Consider the following 22,128-nt stretch of genomic DNA (forward strand, 5'->3'; position numbering starts at 1 on the left):
GTTTGTCTCATCTCACTCAGTGTGTGCAAATGTATCCTGCTAATTTAATGGTCTTACTTTCTGATGATTCCATACTTTGGACTTACAAGTGAAGCAGTGGTTCAGTGGTGTCTTCTGTGCACGGGCACTGCCTATCAGACGCGATGCCTTATGCAAAGATGGGAACTTTTCGACTTCCCTTAAAAATAGTTCTTGACTTTTTATTTAATTTTGTAACATTAATGTATGAGTGGCTTTTAATTTGTTTGTACAGTGTGTGGCCAGGATAACTGCTTCCAAATGCTCTCTTTTCAGGGTTGGGATATTCTCATAATTTTGACTTGTTAGACATTATTTGATTTGCTCCTGTGGACTTGTCAGTTCCCCTGCCCCAAAAAAATGAAAAAGCAATATCAATGTAAAATCTGTTTGGTGATGGTTTGCACATTGTGGAGATCTCAATCATGAACATTATGCGTAGATGTATTTCTATTCTAACACTATATGGCCAGGAGTCAACTTGAATCCAACAAAAAGTGACATCATTTGTAGTGACGCTGTACTTAAAAGGCAACTAGCCCCATTTCTAATTCTGTACTGTTAGATTGGACCTTGGATTGGATCATATATAAAAACTCATGTCAATAATGACACTTGTATCCAAGTGTGAGTCATTGATTTGCTTATTGGGCTAAGGCTGTAAATGTTATGTCCCTTGAAGAAAAGATCGTCTTCCAGGTAAGTGAAGTTATTGTCACAGCTATACAGATGGCTGCGTCCCAAGTTACATTTGCAATCGGTGTGTGGTAGTTCCTTGTTGGCATCCTATTCTTCATGGTTCTTGTTTCAGCCTGGCATTGTGCATCTGGCCCACAAATGTCCATCTCCTCAGCTAGCTTATCAGACTGGTGTTGGCTGTTAATGTCTCACGTGGCAACAGTGGTCTGTAAGCTGACTGAAGTTGTGGGTCCTCAGCTGCCTTTTAGTTACGTGGAATGTACTGTCCTTAAGATTAATGGCCTGTTTTTAGCCAATCAATGCTAAAATTGTTACTGTGTGGAAACAATAAATTGATAAGTACCGGTAATATGTGAAGTGTTGTTCCTTTTAAAATGTTAGTGTCCTGTATGTTGTATAGATGCTTGGAGCAAGAAAAATAAATGTATTAGTCATGGAATAAGTCTTCAAATTAATTTGCAGCTTTCATGTATGTATTGTTTGTGTGTTGGTATTCCTCCAGGTAAAAGACACCTACCATCCTGTTTTATCCACTACAGCCCAATTGACTGTAGCTGGAAATGATTTGCTCTGCAAATGTAAAGCTTTCAAGGAAATCCTCTTCAGAAATCCCAAACTTTGTGTACTGGTGGATGTAGGCCCTGAAAAAACAAACACCAACTTCCTTAAAAATGAACATGACATGGTGATATATAAATTCCCACATCATGGTTCATTCAGCTTTGATATTCTACAATTTTATTTTCCCTAACTCTCGTGGGAATAATTAGTCTCCTGGGCAAACTCACCTTGCAGCAAACATACTCCAAGCTTTTCTCACAATGTTGTCCAATGGTTCGATTAGAGCTTGACTGTTGCTGACCAACGTAGCCGTTTTTTCATACTTATTAAACGACACTGGGCATTTCCAAATGTTGAAAGCGTCTTTAGGTGGGAGCCATGAGCTGTAAAGAGCTGCATCGTCAAAGTTACCTAGTATAGTGGAGATTGCATTCACATGTTACTTTTTGAACAGAGAGCTGCTAGTATTCCATTTTTTATTTTACAAGTTTAACTATGATGTGTCAAACCTGTCTCTGCACTGAACACGTCTTTGCCTCTGAGTATGAGTAGATTGGCCAAGGAAGTGTTGATGCTGGATCCAGTCAGACTCCTCGTCCGCTCTGAGACAGCCAATGGACGCACTTGCCAGTCTATACCTATCACGATACGGTGTCTTAGAATATTACTTTTAAGCATTTACAATGTAGAAATAATTCCAAAAGTATTGTTATACATCATGTTAAAAACAGTAACACACCATTGCGCCAAAATGAAGTGGCATGCAAACTCCACATTCAAACCCAAGACATCTGTCAGCCACCATGCCACCCCCAATAACGACAATTACTGAAATTCAATAAAACAAGACAATTACTGCGCTACGGTGCCTTGCTTTTTTCCTTTTTCAAAATTATAGGAAACAGAGTAATACCCCCCTTCGGAAAAATTAATTTCTCAGGAAACTCAAGAATGAATTACTCATCTATTCCTGTAAATTAAATCTTTTAATTGAATGTTTATCTTCGCAAGACTGGCTACGTACTAGTGTTTCATGTTTTTGTTTTAGGAAGATTCAAATATTTTTGAGTGCCGAATCTCCTTTGCAACATTTGTGGGACTGTTTTATAGCACATAGAAAAGATTGATTCTGAAAGGAAACTCAAGGTTTTGTAACAGATTTGGTTGTCCTTATTCATGTTGAGCATTGCAATTATAATAACATTCCATTGATTTTTTTTTTCAACATTACAATTCATGTATTTAGCAGATAGGATAGGATTTTTTAGTTGACAGGCTACTGGCCTTGAGTGTTGTTAATAGAATCCATTTCTGCCCATACCATTACCTTCCTCCATCTTGGTGTTGGAAATGAGCATCTGGCGCAGGTGTTTCATCAGCGCTGGCCATCTGAAATTGGTGAATTTGATGAAGGAACTTGGCATCTGAGGTACGGTACTCATACTGAGCAGCTTGTACTCTGGGTGGCATGCAAGGGCGCTCACAAATTCACCTGAGGGGAAAGCAGAAATGACAGCGTCAGTGTTGGTTATTTCCAAAATGCTTTTTATCCTTGTTCAACAGAAACGCAAATGAGGACAAGCACCGTGGACAATCCTCCAGTGTTTGTTAGTGTGTCTCGTTCCAATTACTATCGCGTTTCCTTGCTATTTGCGGATAGGGACCCCTGAAGCAAATACATGGCTTAATAGCAGAAGTCAAGTCAAAACGTTTTCTTTGCATTAATGTTCTACGTACCCACATAAGTCAAAACATGGTATTCTGATTGCAAATGGGTTAGTGGAGTATGAATTACTGCAAGCAGCAAATTCCACCCATTTTTATTCATCTCGGGGCCGTCATTTAGTCACAGTGCACTGGGATGTCAATTTCAGTCAACAGCAGATGGCAGTACAGGACAAAATGGAAGCCCGCTGAGATGGATGGAAATGGGAAAATCTGAATGTTGGTCCTGGTTCCAAAATTTCTTGAGACTCATGGAAGCGACGGTACTGCAGGCGTACTTTAAGTCATAATTCATCCATGAAATAAATGAAAATCCACAATTCAAGCCCCTCACCCAGAGGATTCGTGCTGTAGACTCCATTGGATTCGGCAGTGAGGGCAGGCTGAAGGACGGTGCCCATCTGATGAGCTATCACCTTATTCATATCAGCAATGGAGATGTCTTTGATATGGAGCAGTTTACTGCAAATCCTGTGCACCGTGTCATTCTCATGCACTAGGAGGCCATCCGACAGCTGGTAGATGTGACCCAATGTCAATACAGAGTTGTAGTTCTGGACTATCACCTGAAAGACCCGCAGCAGTTATTCCTTTCTAACGACACATTTCTTACACTTGCTGATGAAGGTCTTTATACCTCGCCCGTCCCATACGGCCAGATTAGGTGGTTGACAATGAAAGATTTGGGGTAGATGTCTCGCAGGCACTGGGTGACATAGGCGCCGACTCCAGAGCCCGTCCCACCTGCCACACTCATCGTGGCTAAGAAGCCACGTAGTTGGTCACAGCGTTCCACCTCTCGCCGCATGATGTCTACAACCGCTTCTCTGTGACGAGGGCCCTGGATGCAAAACCTGGATACAAGTTTTCAACTTTACAAATGCCACTGATGTTGATGTCATACCATAAATTATATAAATGTGGGAAACTGTTTGTATATTTAAGAGAATATATGCATTTTTTAGGTGTGATAAAATTCCATGGTTCATTTTGAAAATAACAGTTAAATATATTTAAACATTCCTCTTCATCATGAGGTTAATATTTTGATGTCTCTTCATTTCAATGAACTTAACATGCATGTTTTAGGAATGTGGGAGGAAAGCAGAGATTAAAACCCTGAATCTCAGAACTGTGAGGCAGACATGCTAACTAAATTTTGTTTCGAATTAAAAAAAAAAAGGAATGGCTGACTAGTGCATTTGTACCATTTAATAGACAGTTTCTAAATAAATCATAAAACTCACCCGTTCGCCCAGTTGTTTCCGCTCCCCTGCCTCTCGTTGAAGCTTGACGCATCATCATACTTCCACTTATCAGATTTGTCCGTCTTGCTGTAATTCTGTTTGATGACTTTTGGCTCCATGTCAATCATCACTGCCCTGGCAACAAGGTCTAAATCAAAAACGTTAAAAAAAATGTGTAAATCAGTTACAAACAAGGTGTGTCAGAAAGGTTCCAGGACTGTTGCCAAGCCCAATTTATTTGAAACGGCAATGACAAAATCCCCTTGAAAGTAAGCCCCCTGCAGTCTAACTAACGTATCTAAGCCTTCTCTGCCACCCCTCCCTGCACTTCTGGAATGATTTTGCTGGGATCCTCCGCAACTTCGGCGTCATGGTCATCTTGATGTCACCCATATCTTTAAAAGTGGTTCTCTTGATGACACCATTGAACTTGGCAAACGGGGGCGGGGGGAAATCACTGAGTAGGAAGGTTGCTTTTGCACAGTGAGATTTTTCTTGGCGAAGAACAACAGGTGCTTGGGGCATTATGAGCATGCATGTTTACATAGTGAAGCAACCATTACATCACAACTCTTGCTTTTTCTCACAACTGCTGATTCGCTTTGCAGATGCGAATTGAATGGGAAAATTGGATTTTAAGTTTGAAATTATATCCTTTGTGACATGAGTCCTGGCACTTTTATGACACATCTATTCAAACATACAACGGTCAATCTATAGCACTGCTTTGAACAATAAACTATCAAGGGAGATTTTGTCAAAATCGATATAAAGTGACACGGAAAGGGAAAGGAGTCAGACATGTTACCTCCATGTTCCGTTTGGTGGAAGAAGCGATCACAGCTGGCAGTTGCATATGTTTTCCTCTGGCCTGCCTGAGCGTCATTGTAGAGGGTGTCAAATAACTCCAGACCCACTTGGTTGCCGCACTGGCCCAACTGGACCGTCACCACTGACATTTTTGTTATTCAAGGAACGTGTGATACTGCTACTTTAACATGTAGTCGATCAGGTACTGACACCAAGTACAGCTGGTCACGTCTGGATTTCAAAGCGACAATGTCGAAGAATTTCATCGTTGGCGCCATGGCAGCGGATTTCCGGTATGGAGTTGTTGAACTTTCAAACTAAATGATTTGTATTCGGCCTTTACCAAGTCACCAAAATAGAAATCATATTTGATTGATAGTATAATTTTTTCAGATATTCTTCTACTCACGTTGAAAAGACTTACAACCTTGTTCTGTAATGATTTGACTCACTTATTTCTCACTATATATATATATATATATATATATATATATATATATATATATATATATATATATATATATTCTCGAAAATATACAATTTTCTTCTTGTAAGAGTAGCTTTAATCGCCTACAAACAACAGCACTAATTATTCATGGGGGCACATTTAATATTCACTCTAAATATTTGAATTCCGACGTGTAGTCACCACGTTTAGATCGTTTCAAAACAAATGATACAAGTCGTCGAGGACTTTTTGACTCAGTGTTTATTGTTTCATGACAATGAGGGGGAAAAAATTGGGTTACCGCCCACCGCCCCTTTGGTCTTGTACCGCACTGCGCATGCTCAGTGTAGTAGCCGGTCATGGCGGCGGTGTGTGTTTGTCCATGAGGTGGGGGACGTAATTCTTGCGGTCTGTGACAGAGCGAACCGAGTGAAGCGCTGCCATGGCCGGAGTATTTGACATTGATTTGGACCAGCCGGAGCAAAATGTCTCCGATGATGAGACTGACGAGGTACTTTAAACGAATCTTCTGAGCGGAGCCGCTCGACATGTCACAGCAGAAAGTCTTGATACACAGTAGCTAGCAAGCTAGGCATTAGCCGCTTAGCCTGCCTGCTTGCCTGCCAACCACCGCAGGCCTTCTCCCGCAGCCAGAGCTCCCAGGCCTCCTCACTGGTAGCGTTAGCACAAGCTAACATGCTTGCCACTTTTAACATGCACTTATTTTAGAGCTGCCAACTTGGTTTACGTTAATTCGACCGAATACCAACAACTCGTAGAACTGCGACGCATTTACGTTTAAATGCCATGGTTGTCATGTTGGAATTGTGCAAGCACAGCCTTACTTGGCCACTGGACAGTTGTGATAAATGTGTCTCAGTGTGCAACAGTTTATGTTGGCAGTACTTTGACAGAGTGGCTCTGTGTGGAGTTCTAACTAATAGTGCAGGATAAATGCACAAGCATACTCGTGTTTGTGTTGTGTACAGAGTACTGTCTTTCCCAATGAATACATACTGTTCTCCCAGCGGTTTACTAGTATTTCCAAGTTAATACCATCATCAACAATGTTTAATTTGAATTAAAACTAATCTTACATTATAGATTAAGGTGGTTTTTTTTTTAGTCTGTTGGGTGTTTATATTTAGACCATTGCTGAACATGTTGCGTCACATTGATGTTCAAGAAATAGTGCAGCGCCTTTCCAGCTCTTATGTATCATGTGAAGAGGTACACTTCTGTAAACAGACTTTGAATTGTCAAAACGAAATGTAAAAAAATAACACCCTTACATGTGGAGTGACCAACAGTATAGATTTGTGAAAAGAATATGAACATTACCAAATTGTGATTTACACGGTTTCGGTCGCTGACTGAGACATTTGGCATTAAGTCTTTTAACACTCACCTCTTGGGTTTGTATAGTCTCTATTATATCATTAAATTTTAATTCGGCCGAACCTGGCTTTAATATTTTACAGAATCACTATCGGAAATTTAAAACGAATACTCATTACAATCTTGACATACATGAATGGAGAGGGGAAAGGCATTGTTTATTGTACAACTTACCCTTTTGTTTATGTTTCACATCGCCATCGGCTTTTTCTTCCAGGCACAAATCAATGACATCATGGACCAGTGCAGTGGATTTGAATTGTAAGTACTGAATCAAGGTTGTCACCAGAGATTGCGGGACCACAATACTGTATGTTTTTCTGTAATGGCTGTCTCTTTGCAGCAACATGGAAGGTTGTGAGAAGATAGAGATATCAGAAGACAATGTCAATCAAGGGACAGAAAATATAAGACCCGAGTGTTTTGAACTGCTAAGAGTTCTGGGTAAAGGCGGTTATGGAAAGGTATGTTGGAGAGGCACAAAGTCTTTACAGATTTTATTTTCAACTCTTCTTTTGACAAGATCATAAATAACTTTTGTCTTTTTTGCAGGTTTTTCAAGTTCGAAAAGTCATGGGAGCTGCTTCGGGCAAAATATTTGCCATGAAAGTCTTAAAAAAGGTATGTTTTAGTCTCCTTTCGTAAATATAACTCTCTATGTATATTATGCTCAATGTTTTGAATACCCTTGATGGAGTTTCTTTCTGTCAATACAATGGAACACAATCAGTTTCCGAATGCTGCTTGACTTCCAGTGTATTCGTATATTGCAATCGTTTCTCCCATTGGAGGCACTGCGTTACCAAGGTCAAGTGACAAAATAACTAATATTCCTAACTGTCATACAAGAGCAAGTCTGTTTATCTGTACACAATTTGCATGGCTTGTAAGCATCTGTCCTCTTAATGTATGTTGGCATGTGGTTCTCTTTCACTAAAATCTTGGCGAAAAATGGGTTTGTAATGCAAATGGTGCACATGCAGTACTAAGGAGTATAATAAACGCATAATAAACACAGATCTTCAAAACTCGGTAAGGATAGTTCTACGCTATGGATTTAGGGAATGTAGTGTGAACAAGAATTAATGTTGAGTTCTTTTTTTTCTTTTTTTTAAACATGCTCACCTTGTGAAAATAAAAGGTTCTGATGCAGTTAGAGATGCCAACAAAAAAAATCAACTTTGTGCATTTATTTGTCACGCCTGAGTTTAAAAAAAAAAAGTTACCCACTCTCAAACCAGAAACAAATCACATCCTCTGAACTTTGATGAACGAATGACGTGCGTACTGTGATGCTGCACTCTTACTGCAAAGCTGTAACTTGCTGTGCAATTCAGTACAGTAAAATTTCTTTACCTCTCTTAAAACATTCCAAGCCAAAGAAAAAACAATACACACACTTCAACTGAGGTTTAAAGTGAGATCCTGATATCTTGTTAGATGTTATGGAATTTTGGCAGTTTGGAATGTTTATCTTTTCGACCTCAACATATTTTGCTCCAAAAACTATTAGATTCCAAATTGTATAATATTGAGGACATTTAATTTGTGAGGTTCCACTGCATTTTGTGTCCTTGAGGCCATCGGTTGTGGGGTTAACCTTTCTGGGCCATTTTGGAAGTTTGCCACGTGTGCTGCTGTGCTGCAGCCTTGGCACTGTAAACGGGACTGCCTCAGGATATTTTGCTTGATACACAATCAAAGAAACGCCACGACTCACCAATGAGAAGGCGCTGGTGGTTAAAAGAAAATATCTCCTACCCAGTGTAATTTTTTTGCATAAATGTGCTTTCCGAGACAGCGGGAAGTATTTTCCAAAACAAGACTTATCTTGCCAGTATCGTCGTCCTACAACTGGTCCCGCTTCTGGTCCTCTTTGGACACGCTTAGTGATTCCCTACCACTGTTTCATGAGATACCATCATATGTGCTGTTTCCTGTAGCCGTTTGAGTATGGAGCAAAACCCGGGATAAACATTTGATCTGCCATGTTAGCAATCATTAACTAATGTCACAATCTATGTGGAGGTGGATCAATGACTGAGCTCAGCACACAACTCTCTCTTCTAGTTCAGTGAACAAACTGCTTTATTAAGTTTTACGACAGTTTTGTTGTTGGATGTGTGGCAGGCAATGATTGTACGTAACGCCAAGGACACAGCCCACACCAAGGCGGAAAGGAACATCCTGGAGGAGGTGAAGCATCCTTTCATTGTCGATCTCATCTACGCCTTTCAGACAGGCGGGAAGCTGTACCTCATCTTGGAGTACCTGAGCGGTCAGTGCGACCAATTGCACACCTGACACAAATAGGATAGTGGCACAGCAAAAGAAGAACACAATCAGTTTCAGGGCGGTGGTCGACTTGCAATTTGTCCGGATTTAGATGGAACTTTTCCCATTAGGACTAATGGGAATTCTAAAACTTGAACTGTCCATGCATTTTTCCATTCCACATATCATTTTTTAATTAACTGGCATAGAAGTGTCAAAACAATGTGTTGGTTGGTGTTATTACAGTGTTATAACACATTAAACATATTCCTTTAAGTTGAACAACAAAAGTGTCATGAGCAGATAGTTCCTATTGCCTGTGATTTTTCTGTCCGTGTAAATGTGACACAAACGAGTCTCATGCCTCTTGACCAGCCACACCTACACTTTAGTTTTACGGCAATGAATGTAAATCCGCTTATGTAACCTTGTATGAAGTATCACTTAGGTGTTATATATTACATATGATGTCTAGCAAAAATTTGCAAACGTCATGTCGTACTTCAGTGGCATTTCTCCAATTGGCCAGCGACCAATCCAGGGTGTATGCCGCCTCTCGCCCAAAGTCAGCTGGGATAAGTTGCAGCTCACCTGTGACTCAAATGAGGACATTGATGATAAATTGTACTACTTCAGGGACATTTATATGTCAAGTTTGCACTTAAAATATACACTGTACTGTCTTATACTAAAATAGTGTATTGTGGTGGGAAAAGATTTTAAGTTGTCTTTGTCTGCAGAGGCGTCAAAAACAGACCAACCTGGCATGGTGTGCATTCACTCATGCTGTTGTTTTTTTTTTTTCCAGGGGGAGAACTGTTCATGCAGCTGGAGAGGGAGGGCATCTTCATGGAAGACACAGCCTGGTGAGAAGATAAAAAAGTGTTTTGGATCATAAGCCATTTAGTTCAGGCTTAAATTAGAAGTGCTAAATGAGATAATTGTCTTCCCTTGTAGTTTTTACCTCGCTGAGATCTCCATGGCTCTGGGTCACCTGCATCAGAAGGGCATCATCTACAGGGACCTAAAGCCTGAGAACATCATGCTAAACAATCAAGGTGTGTGACAGCTTGAACATATAGGTTAGGTGACCAAACTGCAACGCCAACCGTTTGGCTGATATCCAATTAAGCATGGGTAGATGACCAGTTTGACGGTTTACCATGGTTTTAAAAAGTGAACGTTTTAAGATCCGCTCAAACGGTCTGTCACTGGTGATGCGCACTTCTTTGAAGTTAAAGATGAAAGAGCAGCTTTTGGAAACCACTTTGCTAGGTGTTGGGGAGACGCAGACGCACAAACTTATATAATGAGTCCATGAGGGGCTGTTGGTCCATGGCCAGACTTGCTGACCTGTCGTCTGTTACCAGTGATGGTACAACAGAGAGACAGGTGGAACTGCATAGATGGCTGTATTTATAACATTTGTTCCCTTTGCCAGCTCAAGATTCTTCACTTTGCTCTCATTTACTCCTTAATTGTCTACTATACAACTAATTTAAAGGTTTTCTATGCGCACTGAAGGATAGGTTTAAAATAGAATGAATTTGAGAATGCCAAAGTGTGAATACTCGAGGTTTTGCTGTATAATGTAAAGATCTTCAATAATGAAATGTGAAATCAAACCATCGGTGTACGTGTGTGTGTGTTCCTTCCAGGCCATGTCAAATTAACAGATTTTGGACTGTGCAAAGAGTCGATTCACGACGGTACCGTCACCCACACTTTCTGTGGTACCATTGAATACATGTAAGTACCTCCTCACCTCTTGAAACTAATGGGAATAATTGCTCTTCTGTATCGTACACAAATTCTTTCATGTTTTTGAGTAATAAAATAACGACATGTCTTGTGATTGGTACAGGGCCCCAGAGATATTGATGCGAAGCGGACACAACAGAGCCGTAGACTGGTGGAGTCTGGGTGCTCTGATGTATGACATGCTTACTGGGGCGGTCAGTGTTCCTTGCCTACCATTCCAAATCCTAATGTAGTTTGAATCCTGCAGTGGTTGAGCAATTCTTTTTCATCTTCCATCTCTAGCCACCGTTCACTGGTGAAAACCGCAAAAAGACCATCGACAAAATCTTGAAGTGCAAGCTCAGCCTCCCACCCTACCTCACACAGGAAGCCAGAGACCTCCTGAAACGGGTAGCGTTTTTTGTCCTCAAGGTGTCTCTGTGAAGGTGCTGTGACTGGATATGATTTTCTAACGACTTGGATTGTGCACGCAGTTGCTTAAGAGAAACGCCTCATCGCGTTTGGGGGCTGGTGCTGGCGATGCCACGGAGGTGCAGGTGAGCATCCGTTTTCAATTACCAGAGGTACAACAACAACGCTATAGCTATTCAACATTATTATTAACATGACCGATATAATGTTCAAAATTTGTTATAAAGTTCTACAATGGCGACATCTTGATTCTAAATGAATGAACAAATTAATTCCATTGAAATTATTTCCTTTGGGGAAGAAATTGTTTGTCCCTCTTCGAATGTATTTCAATAAATACACAGAAACAATCCGACCTTTTTGAGGTGCTTGATATGTTTTTTTAAATGGCTCATCACGTCCCACAGGCACATCCCTTCTTCCGACACATCAATTGGGAAGATTTGTTGGCTCGTAAAGTGGAGCCTCCCTTCAAACCTTTCTTGGTGAGTAAGGGCCCACAGTGTGTTTCCAACTAATTCCTTTTTTTTTTTATGTCGGCTTATTTTAGGCACACTGCATTGTGCACCATTAATAACCTGGAAATATTACCATTTTAGTTTATATTTGTATGAAAAGCACTTCCAGGTCATGAATATAAAAGAATAAAATGTGAAGTTCTGCAGTAACTGAGTCAGCCGCCTTGTGCCGCATGACATTCTTACGCCACCCGCCGTCAGTGGCTTTTTAATGTCTTATGTCGAGACAGTCATAAACTGAGGATCCTCTCCCTTTATTGCTGTCATAATTTCCGGGTAGAGTGGTACCTTGGCTCACAAGTTCAATTTGTTCCCTGAACAAGCTTGTAATTCAATTTAAATTTAACCATAGCAATGAAATGCCATTAATCCACCACCACCCCAAAAAAAAGGATCATGAAGGCATAATAAATGACAATGCAAAGAATGCAAAATTTTTTTATTAACTAATCACTGAACATACTGAAGTATTCATGTGAACCGCAATTATGCTAAGTGACGTAGCCAGTAAGTGACATTCAGAGCTGGCGTCGGCTAATCTGTTTGTGAGCTTCTGGGTGCAAGCTTTGGCCTACTGCAACTCCTTGCAAGTGTTTTTGTTTTGCATTTGGATGTTTAGTTGTTTGCACCGTTCAAAAAACGGCTCGAAGTCTGACAGCACATAAACGACTATGCTTGCCCACGTGTGAGGGCATTATAGTATCCTTTCCCCCCCCCCCTTCAAGCCATGACTTATCTGAAGCTTGCTGGTCATGACATTTTTGGCTTGAAATACAAAATAAAAAAACAATTAAGAGACAGCTTGGGGTCATGATACCAATCTATTTCTATGAATGTTTTTTTTTTTTTAACGATGGATTGTCCCGTCTCTGACTTTGCAGCAATCAGCTGAAGACGTGAGTCAGTTTGACTCTAAATTCACCAGTCAGACGCCAGTCGATAGCCCCGATGACTCGACGCTTAGTGAAAGTGCTAATCAAGCTTTCCTGGTAATGTCTGTTCATTGAATTCTTTGGTGGCTTGTCTAGAAAACAATCACTGTGCTTTCCCTTCAATGTCTCTTATACTTTTTCGCAGGGGTTCACGTATGTGGCTCCTTCAGTTCTGGAAAATATCAAAGAGAAGTTCTCATTTGAGCCAAAAATCCGTTCACCTCGACGGTTCATTGGCAGCCCAAGAACGCCTCTCAGGTATATGTTGTCATCTAGTGTTGTCAATGCTGAGTAATATTGGCTAAATAAATAAATACATAAATAATTTAAAAAAACATACTGTCAGATAGATAGAAGTAAATAGATGAATGTCATCTTTGTAAGGATGGAATTTATGATACATATTGGATCTCATTAGATTGTACATGTGCACCAAAGCGGGTTGATGTAGTTGTGATGGTATGCGAGGACAATAATGTAACAGCTGATGCTCAAATTCCTCATGAGAACTGAACTCTCTGTGCGCCACACCGTTGTCGACGACCTATTGTCGTGACTCAAAGCATGTTTGAAAGATTTTTTTTTTTTTTTGTTATTGCGGCATACATCGCATCTCTAAAATAATTCTGTGCTTCACTTTTTCCACATCTTAGGTTACACACATGGACTAAATTGTTGGTACTGAACCCTTGAATTTTGGTACGCCAAAAATATACGTGGGACACAGATCGGTCCTTTGTTCCATGGGGAAATTATTTCAATACAATAACTTTATTATGAATAAACATCAAATGTCAAACTGTTTTTTTCAGGGTCTGTTGTGTAAAGGTTCATTTAACCTGTGATGTTTCTTGCTTGCATTAACAATGATAAAACAGACATTGTGGACAGCGGCCCTTTTATCCACGTACATACTGGTACGTTGTCAACTGTATCGAACCGTGGCCAACAGGAGTGGCCACACAATCTAGTTCTCCCCGTCAATTCTGCAGCGCTTTGTCGTCTCAAACTTTACCAATAGAGGGTGCTATCACACACCGTGAATGCTCCCAGTTGGTCAGGCGGGGTGCTCAAGAAAGTCACAGGTTTCCACGTCTGTGGGACTTGGTCCGTACCCAAGGCATTATTGGGTGACCCGTCCCATTTTTCTTTTCTTTTTTTTTAAAATGGGACTTTTAGGTGCGACTTATATTCATGAAAATACAGTACATTATCTTAACATGCCATTTTTTTATGTCACTCTCTCCTTTCATCTTTTCAGCCCAATCAAATTTTCAGGAGGAGACTGCTGGCCGCGGAGTTCCCTGCTCCCCAGCGGAGGGCAGACTCTCCTCCAGTCTCCTCAGGACCATGCCATGGAAGTCTCCACTCCCGAACAGATGGATGTGACCACCAACTCAGAAGCGTCCGCCCCTCTTCCAATTCGTCAGCCTGCCGGGGGCAACCTGGCTCAGATGAAGCAACAAGCATACCCCGTAGTGGCCAAAAGGCCCGAGCATTTACGTATGAACCTATGACCCAGCTCACCTCCTTAAGTTTGTTTCTTGACTCTTCCTTTTGTTGACATTTTTAAGAAGCAAAGCAAAAATGTATGGATGCTAGAGACAATATCAATCGAATCTGGCCCATCCACACACTACATGTGCTGTCACAGCCTGGCAGTGGAACGTTGGCCGGGATGCCAGCGTGCCTCGGTTCATTTATCAGTGTTACCGTCTTGCTTTGTCGTCAGAACATTTCTCTGACGCTTCTGGTTTCACATTTGGCCCCCTCCCACCACAGTCCTTTGCTGGTGCTAAGAAGGACCAGAGACGATCGGAGGAGCTGCAGCAAGGTTTTTAGCAGGAAGCGCAATCTGCTGTTCTAGAAGCCATCCAAGTGCTTTGTGCTGATTTAGTGAATGCCATTGAAGAAGTTGCAGAGACAGGTGATTCTGGGTGCAATGGAAAAAAGGTGGAATTAGGTCTATAGTTCAAAAGCGATATATTGGCGGCTGTAGCTTTCATCTAATGTTGTGCTATGCATCAATTATGAGTAAGAGCCTAAATTAAACATATCAATTATGTTTGGAAAAAGACTTAACTTTTGGGGGACATTATGTGTTAAATACAACAATGTGTATATCGATATAAATGTGCGAGGAGGCCCATACTGAATGAATCCGCTTCCACTTGGAGATGTCTGATTGCTATATTGTCATTGAACATTAATCCCAAAGAAATGCCATCCCACTGTTGCTGCCACCAGTTGATCTGGATACAGGTTTCCAGTTTAAATGCTCAAAAACATTTGGACTATATTATTTTACCTACATCTACAGCTCACTTGTTTGGGCGGACATTTTAAAATTCCTGGTCAAGCAAGGGGGCTTATAATAAAACAAGTTTTGTTTGGTGTGTGACAATTGAGACAGCACTTCATACACACAGCCTTAAGTCAGTATATTTAATGACATCTCATGTATTCCAATACAAATAAATTGTCATGACATCAAGATAGAAATGTACACAGCTGTTCTACTCTGTTCCCTTAATATTTTCATAATTTCATACCTAGATTGTAACGTTAATATAACGTTTAAGAACTATTCCCATTACAATAGGGCAAATATTTCTTGTGACCAAATAAACCAGCCCAACCAAACAATTTAAAATAAAACCAAAATATCTTATCCTCAAAATGTGACTTTGGATGACACCTTGCCGTTTGCACTCAATAGATTTAAAGCTTGGCAAACTTTGCAGGCGGTGGGATGGGCATGAAAAAAAAAATTGAATCGATTAATCATGTCTCTATGAAACAAATTCAGAACATTCCAGAAATACAATGGCTGTCCAATTCCACCGTGTCGACAGTACTTTGGAATTCATATTAACTCGAGTTGAAAACTGGCTCACAAAATTCATAAAATTTGGGCTCATGGCTCACAAAATTCATAAAATTTGGGCTCAATCTGTAATGGAAACTTTCCATTGAGGCAAAGCTGTCATATTTTACCATTAACAAGCAAAAGTGTTGGTATTTCTTGGCAGAAACAGTTTAGACTAGGCATGACACAAATACATGTTTATCCGGTATGAGAACCATAAAGCAGGTGAATTATGAAAAAACAAGTTACCACAACAGAACTTTCACACACATTGTCCTCAAACGTTTAAAAGGCACATATGACTTCCATTAGAAAACACGTGTCCATACACCAACCAAAACATGAAATCGAGACCTGCACTGGTCAGTAAAGGCGGGATGCACCCCATCTTGGGATGCATGATGGGGTGCTTCACACAACGGCCCGCAACCATATAACAATGTCATAACATATTTGCCAGGCAGCTTTCTACAAGATACTTTATTTATATATTGCACTTCACAACAGCTGAAGCTGTAACAAAGCGCTTCCCATATGGTGTAATATAAATTAGCAGAAAAAAAGTGTCAGGAGTAAAACTTCGCAACTCTATCCCGGTAAAGCAGGTGTAATTTCCCAATGGTCGTAAAATTACAGACCATGAACGTTGTGAAAATGAAAAACGATGGTGAAAATGGAGTTTACAGAGCTAGTAAAGTAAAAAGGCTTACAGCTTGTGTACCTCATTAACTCTCCAGTGAATGTACCGTTATTTATCGCACTACAAGTCACGCATATTTTCATAGACTGGTCCTGCGACTTATAATCAGGCCACTTCTATTCAAATTGGAGCTCGTAGTGGTGCCCAAAATCCCCATTTCCTAATCGTTTAATTCTTTGCACCGAAAAGTATTCGTAAAACGGCACAAGATTGAGATAGGGAAGCAGTAGTCATGACAACGAATGCGCCGCTATCGGTAATTAAGCATGTGGCTTTCTTACGCCACAATTAGTATTTACAGCAGCAGCAGCAAACGTTTTTCGATATTTAGAAGTGGATGATTCGTCCAACCGGAACTAATTTTGAAGCCATCGACACGGTGTGCATTTGTAAATTCACTAACGAGCTAACACCACTCAAGTGTGTGTGGCTCCGCTCTCTTGGGACAGTCTGAAAAACCAAAATGACATTTTAACAAGGCTATGAGTTTCCCAACGTCAGCGTGAAGCAGCGTGTGTTTGGAGTTCATTTCCAAGCATACCCATAATTTGCGAACAGGGATTTGGGGTCAGAGTCCCTGTTTTACTGACCATTGTGTTCTTGTGAAATGCATTTCAACAAAAACAAATTATAATTTGACTGGTGCACTACAGTCCGGAAAGACATTGTCAAAAAAAAAAAAAGGTATATATTTTTCACAATTTCCCTCTAAAGCACACAACAAAACTACGTAATCCACGTACAACATTTAGTTGTTCTATCAGTTAATGAAGAACAACCAGCAGGTATGTTGCATAGTTTCTGCAAGGGTTTTGTGACCATTCTTCCACTAAGCAAGTAGTGGATCATTACTTGATACTGTCCGAGCCAGCTTTGATTTGGTCATGCTGTTTCTGCCAGCAAAGGAATAAAAAAAGGCTTTGATGCAAAAAGGTAACAAATTAAAGGTATCCAGCATTCAGATGTTCGTTTGCAAACTGAAAACGAAACAAATGGACTGGTTTAGTCATCAAAATTGACGACTCTCCGACATCTCCACGCCGCTGGATTGTAGTCCTGCAGTCTCTTCAATTTTGTCCCTAACCACACCCACCAGGCAACGCCAATCAGAACGCACACCACTGACTCCACATAGTAGCCGTCCAGCGTTGTGACACAGGTGCCGCCATCCTTGACGCAGAGCTGGAAAATAGTAGTGACCCTGAGTGCTGTTGATGCTGCATTTAGCACATTCAGTCCTTTAGCAGAACGACAGAGTGCCTAATAAACAATTAAACCGTACGAGTTGGCTTGCACTTTCAGTCTTTTGGACCATACCAGTAGCACCAAAATACCCATTAGCAGTTTAGCGTCACTTGTTATTATGTAGTTGTCCGACCAGTATGACAAAATATGCAGTTCAGTATTAGGAAGGTGACACCCTTACCTCCACTGCCTCCGGTGAGCCACAAGTTTGCCCGACAGCTCCCTGACACTCCTTCCAAGTGAGGGGATCCACCAACCAAAGCGCAACAGTGGCGGGCCAGTTCCCTCCCAGGTTAGTGACTGTGTTCAGCAGCGTCATGTAGGTGCCACCGATGAGTGGGTCGCTCACTTTGGCGTGGAAGGCCATGCCGGCGACGTACATGCTGTACAAAGTCACCTGTGGACAAGATGATTCGGATAACACCTCGTGATAGTTTTGCATCATTTCATTTGAGAAAAATAAAAGTCAATTTGATGAGAATAAAATTTAAAAATACTGTATGGAAAAAAATTTCAAGTAAACGACTTGAAAGGCAGTTGCATATATGATAAAACAATGTGAAGACAAGTAAAAGGGTATATTCTGATAACAGTGCCATCTGCTGGCAAATTTAGGAAATTGGGTGACCTGAAGGAGAAAAATATTCGGTTAAACAAGTTACGCCACTACTGACACTGCACTCGGGTATAGTATTGCTGCTTTATATAATTGCAATGTGATTAGTGGTGGTATTTAAGTTGTCTCAGTCAGGTACGGGCAAGTCCCCCACTGAAGGCCTGGGCGTGGAATAGAAAACTATGATGGAAATAAATGAAGAAAAGCGCATACAAGTAACAGCTCACCTGATGCACTGCATAGCTAAACAATAAGACTCCATAGTAGTACAAAGGGAAGCCTTCTTCTTGTCTCACACTTGGCGTCCACAAAACAAGCAGCGCAAACTCAAGGCCAATGATTAACCTGCAACAACATAACACTTAACAAGCAGCACACACAACGCTGCGCCTTGGTGTGGTTGTTAAAACCTGAAGGGGAAGGCCTTCCAGAAGACATCCAATGGTCTGGGTCCTGCTGTGTATTTACTGATGACTACTGGTAGAAGGATCTGCAGAGGCACCATGGGCACGGCCAACAACGCTAACTGCGCCTTTGGAACACCGGCCTCCACCAGCTTCAGACCAGTCACCGCGTCGGCTGCAGAAAAGCCGATCTGAAAACGGCCAAAAAGGGTAGCGAGGCTAAGCGGTGACAAATTCCTCGAAATGTATTTAAAGTGTGCTTACTTTGGCAGTGAGAAGCAGCATGCAGAAGGTGAAGACCGGTGGCATCTTGATGATAGTGAACAGCAACTTGTAGGTTTGGAGAACACCCTGCGTCTCCTCTGGATCTTTCTCTCTGCCTTTGCTACTCTTGTCGTTCTCACTTTTCAAGATGGCCACCAGCGTGGTGAAAATCAAGAAAACCACTCCCCAGAAAAACAAAAAGTCTGCGGCCAAACAAAAAAAAGTTCACGTCGAAAATGACAGCTGTGTGGCATTCAAGGATTCTGTAACCAACTTACCTGCCAAGGTGACAATTCCGGTCTCCTTTGGCACCATTCTAAGGTAATTGTTGCAGAAGTCGGCAGACTCCAGAGCCAAAAAGAGCACATTACCCAGGAAATAACCAGCAGTCTGGCCTACCGAGTTGCATGTAGACGCATATCCTACATTCTCTCTAGAGAGCATTGTTAGCGCCCAGCCATCTACAGCAATGTCCTGACAAAGACAACAGTAGAATGTTAAAAAATAAATAAATACTCCATCTCCAAGCATGTATTTGCTTGGAGTAGTTGTACATTAAGAGTTCTATGGCCACACTGAAAATAAACACATTGTCTCCATTCTACTTTTCTCAACTCATAAAATTACTTGGTCTTCATGTTAGAAAATTCTGTTTTATTAACGTTTAATGTTCTTGTTCTCAATTCATGCAGTGCTTGGCGGTGTATCATAAACCATTGTTATAGTGTTATGACTTAATATTTCATTTACTTTCCTCATGTTTTTTTTAAATCCTGTGTTTCTTAAATGAAATTATTTTTAGAATTGCTCTCTTTATAGCCAAAATTTTTTCCTCAAATACATAACTGAAATGGAAGTGTTAGCTTATAATGTTGAACTCAATCTTGTGAAATTCTGGATTTGCTCTTGTGATTTTGACATTGTAAAATTAATTGGGTTTTTTTCTTTTCTGTATTTGCATGTTATGATTTAAAATTACAATTGTTCTTGTAGTATGACTTTTCTGAACATTATTTAATTTTTATTTACTAGACTTACTTCTCAAAATCAAAAAGTTATTTTATTTTCTTTCTCTAACTAATCCATTCTATGTTTATTTGTATAATTGTTACTCATTTCCAGCTTTGTTTTCATGACTCAAAAGATATTCTTTATATTTTGATGGCAGTGTCTCTATCATTAATCATACATTCTGAATATGCCTGACCATCATGACACATCTGGATGCCTACCTGCGTGGCTGCAAGAAAGGCGAGCATGAAGAACACAGCAGTCAGTGCAATCACGTTAGGGCCTCCCTCACTCTGCAGCAGAGAGTCAACTCTGAGAGAAAGGTAGAGCATAAAGATGCCCAACAGATATTGCGTGGGTACCAGCCAGGATTTTCTACACAAACATGGGCAGAAATAGAGAGGCTCAACTTACAGTGCATGTTACATATCCACACAAGGTTTCTTATTACCTTCTACCAAACTTGGTGAAGTAGAGCGCATCCACCAGCGGCGCCCATAAAAGCTTGAGACTAAATGGCCAAAAAACAAAGCTAAAGACAGCTTGGCCCTTGTAGCTGACATTCTTAGTCTGCAGGATCAAGGGAATGCTGCCAGCCAGTCCGAGGGGAATCCCTTGCAGCACATAAAGGAAGAGAAGAAGCGACACTTTTCCCAACTCGGTCCGAATACCTCGGTGGTTTCTGTGATGCATCTTGTCCTCTGTGTATGACTCTCCAATAAGGCTGTCCACTTCTCCTTCGGCTTCTTGTTCAGCGTTGCCCATGTGTGTCCAGTCGCTCCCCTCCAGGCTTTCACGTTGGCCTACCTGCTTTCGCTGCCGCCCGTTCTTATGTCTAATTAGATTGTGATTACTGTGTTCCATGGTAGCACCGGGAGTGTCCAAGGGTGCAGTGCACTCAGCAAAACTGAAACAAAAATCAAGATATGGCTAGACTTGCATAAAAAAAAAAACTAGGTGAAAATGACGCCACTTAGTCTGTCTAGCTCTGGGGCAAATAAGGCTGATGATATGGGTGGGTCTAAAATTGTATGCACTTGCTCATTTAAAGTATATTGTGTGACTAGACAAAGCCTTTTTTTGAACTGCGCTTGGATTATTGAAAACATCTGGCCAAATTGTCTTCTCCAATTTGCCGTTGTAGCTGTTTTATGTAACATCAACCGAACAAAAAAATGACTACGCCACTTTTAACCTTGCATCACCAATAAAAATAGCAATGTACTAGCTAATATGTTGCCATAAATCTACACAAAAACGAAACAAAAAATTATCATTTCTAATCTACAATCAATTATAGTAATCACAAACACGCTTCAATCAAAAAGGGTGGGCTGCAAACACGATTTGATTTGATTTGAGTCACACGAAAGGCAATCGTGAGAAAGAAAAGGCGAAATGTCAATCATATGACAGCATGCGTACCTGAATGCGGTGACTGCGGAATTAGAGACATGCTAAGCCAAAGAAAAGAAGAAAAAAAAGCACACACGAGAAGCCAAATTACACATCATCGCTCAAAATTACTTTGCTGATCGCTGGGGAATGTGACACGCGAAACACTTGTAAAAGCCTACCGTAGACGTTGGTAAAGTCAACACCAGTGAAATTTTAACAACACGGATGTCAGACGAACCAGGAAGGCGCAACGTTCAAATTTGTCCGATTCACAACAGTTGACGTGTCAAAACTAAACCGAATAAACAGTTCCGTTTAAGTTGCTGCCTTTTCCGATTGGAGAATTGTAGTGATGGTGCAGCACGCTTTGTTAATAAGATGCAGTAAAATCAAGCTCGGCGTTGCTGTTTACATGCACGGTATCAGTTTATGTTCCTTCCAGTGCGCCGCTAAAAGAGAGCTTGGCGTTTAGTGGCTTGTGACGTCATTAAAGGTTAGCGCGCAAAGAGTTCGAAGGAACGTTCAAGGCGAACGCTCAAAGGGTCACTTTGAACGTCACGTCGGCTCTCATCAGGCTCTTGAATAATTGTTCATTGTTCGTTGGAATAAAGCGAACAACTACGCGTCACCAAATCAACTAAAAAGTGTGCGAAGTCCCTAAAATCATTATTGAAGGTTTTTAATATTTCAACGAGTGAATCTTCGCAACACTTATTTGTATTTGGGAAGAAAATTATTCAACAAGTGTTCAATATTGTTATAAATCTGTTTCCTAATTATTGTGAGGAATAAATAAAGTTCAGTGTCTTCACTTAAATG

At 40.8% G+C, this 22,128-nt stretch overlaps 3 protein-coding genes across 4 annotated transcripts; 1 reads left to right on the forward strand and 2 right to left on the reverse strand.

Annotated features, from left to right (window-relative positions):
* Nucleotides 1-234: 234 nt before the first annotated feature.
* tubd1 (tubulin, delta 1) lies at nucleotides 235-5,340 on the reverse strand. Its single transcript, XM_088301124.1, has 8 exons — nucleotides 5,059-5,340; nucleotides 4,251-4,398; nucleotides 3,641-3,857; nucleotides 3,338-3,569; nucleotides 2,606-2,770; nucleotides 1,788-1,916; nucleotides 1,506-1,689; nucleotides 235-1,358 (listed from the first exon to the last, which is right to left on the reverse strand). Exons 1-8 carry the CDS (start codon nucleotides 5,207-5,209, stop codon nucleotides 1,244-1,246), a joined length of 1,341 nt encoding a protein of 446 aa, XP_088157250.1. The 5' UTR covers nucleotides 5,210-5,340; the 3' UTR covers nucleotides 235-1,243.
* Nucleotides 5,341-5,820: 480 nt separating this feature from the next.
* Nucleotides 5,821-15,308, forward strand: rps6kb1b (ribosomal protein S6 kinase B1b). The gene is made up of 15 exons (XM_088300516.1): nucleotides 5,821-6,019; nucleotides 7,124-7,167; nucleotides 7,250-7,370; nucleotides 7,459-7,527; nucleotides 9,037-9,184; nucleotides 9,989-10,046; nucleotides 10,138-10,238; nucleotides 10,839-10,929; nucleotides 11,045-11,135; nucleotides 11,224-11,331; nucleotides 11,415-11,477; nucleotides 11,760-11,837; nucleotides 12,752-12,859; nucleotides 12,948-13,060; nucleotides 14,064-15,308. Exons 1-15 carry the CDS (start codon nucleotides 5,951-5,953, stop codon nucleotides 14,317-14,319), a joined length of 1,518 nt encoding a protein of 505 aa, XP_088156642.1. The 5' UTR covers nucleotides 5,821-5,950; the 3' UTR covers nucleotides 14,320-15,308.
* Nucleotides 15,309-15,728: 420 nt separating this feature from the next.
* Nucleotides 15,729-21,733, reverse strand: slc33a1 (solute carrier family 33 member 1). 2 transcript variants are annotated; one of them, XM_088300517.1, is made up of 10 exons: nucleotides 21,489-21,733; nucleotides 21,337-21,368; nucleotides 20,363-20,818; nucleotides 20,133-20,286; nucleotides 19,179-19,374; nucleotides 18,901-19,103; nucleotides 18,643-18,827; nucleotides 18,460-18,577; nucleotides 17,798-18,013; nucleotides 15,729-17,553 (listed from the first exon to the last, which is right to left on the reverse strand). In XM_088300517.1, exons 3-10 carry the CDS (start codon nucleotides 20,773-20,775, stop codon nucleotides 17,374-17,376), a joined length of 1,665 nt encoding a protein of 554 aa, XP_088156643.1. In that variant the 5' UTR covers nucleotides 20,776-20,818; nucleotides 21,337-21,368; nucleotides 21,489-21,733; the 3' UTR covers nucleotides 15,729-17,373. The 2 variants fall into 2 exon arrangements, with proteins under 2 accessions (XP_088156643.1, XP_088156644.1); XM_088300518.1 differs by lacking the exon at nucleotides 21,337-21,368.
* Between the last annotated feature and the right edge of the window lie 395 nt (nucleotides 21,734-22,128).

Source organism: Idiotropiscis lumnitzeri, chromosome 7 (assembly GCF_059441095.1).
Source record: "Idiotropiscis lumnitzeri isolate Australia: NSW breed Sydney's pygmy pipehorse chromosome 7, RoL_Ilum_1.0, whole genome shotgun sequence".
Lineage (NCBI taxonomy): Eukaryota > Metazoa > Chordata > Actinopteri > Syngnathiformes > Syngnathidae > Idiotropiscis > Idiotropiscis lumnitzeri.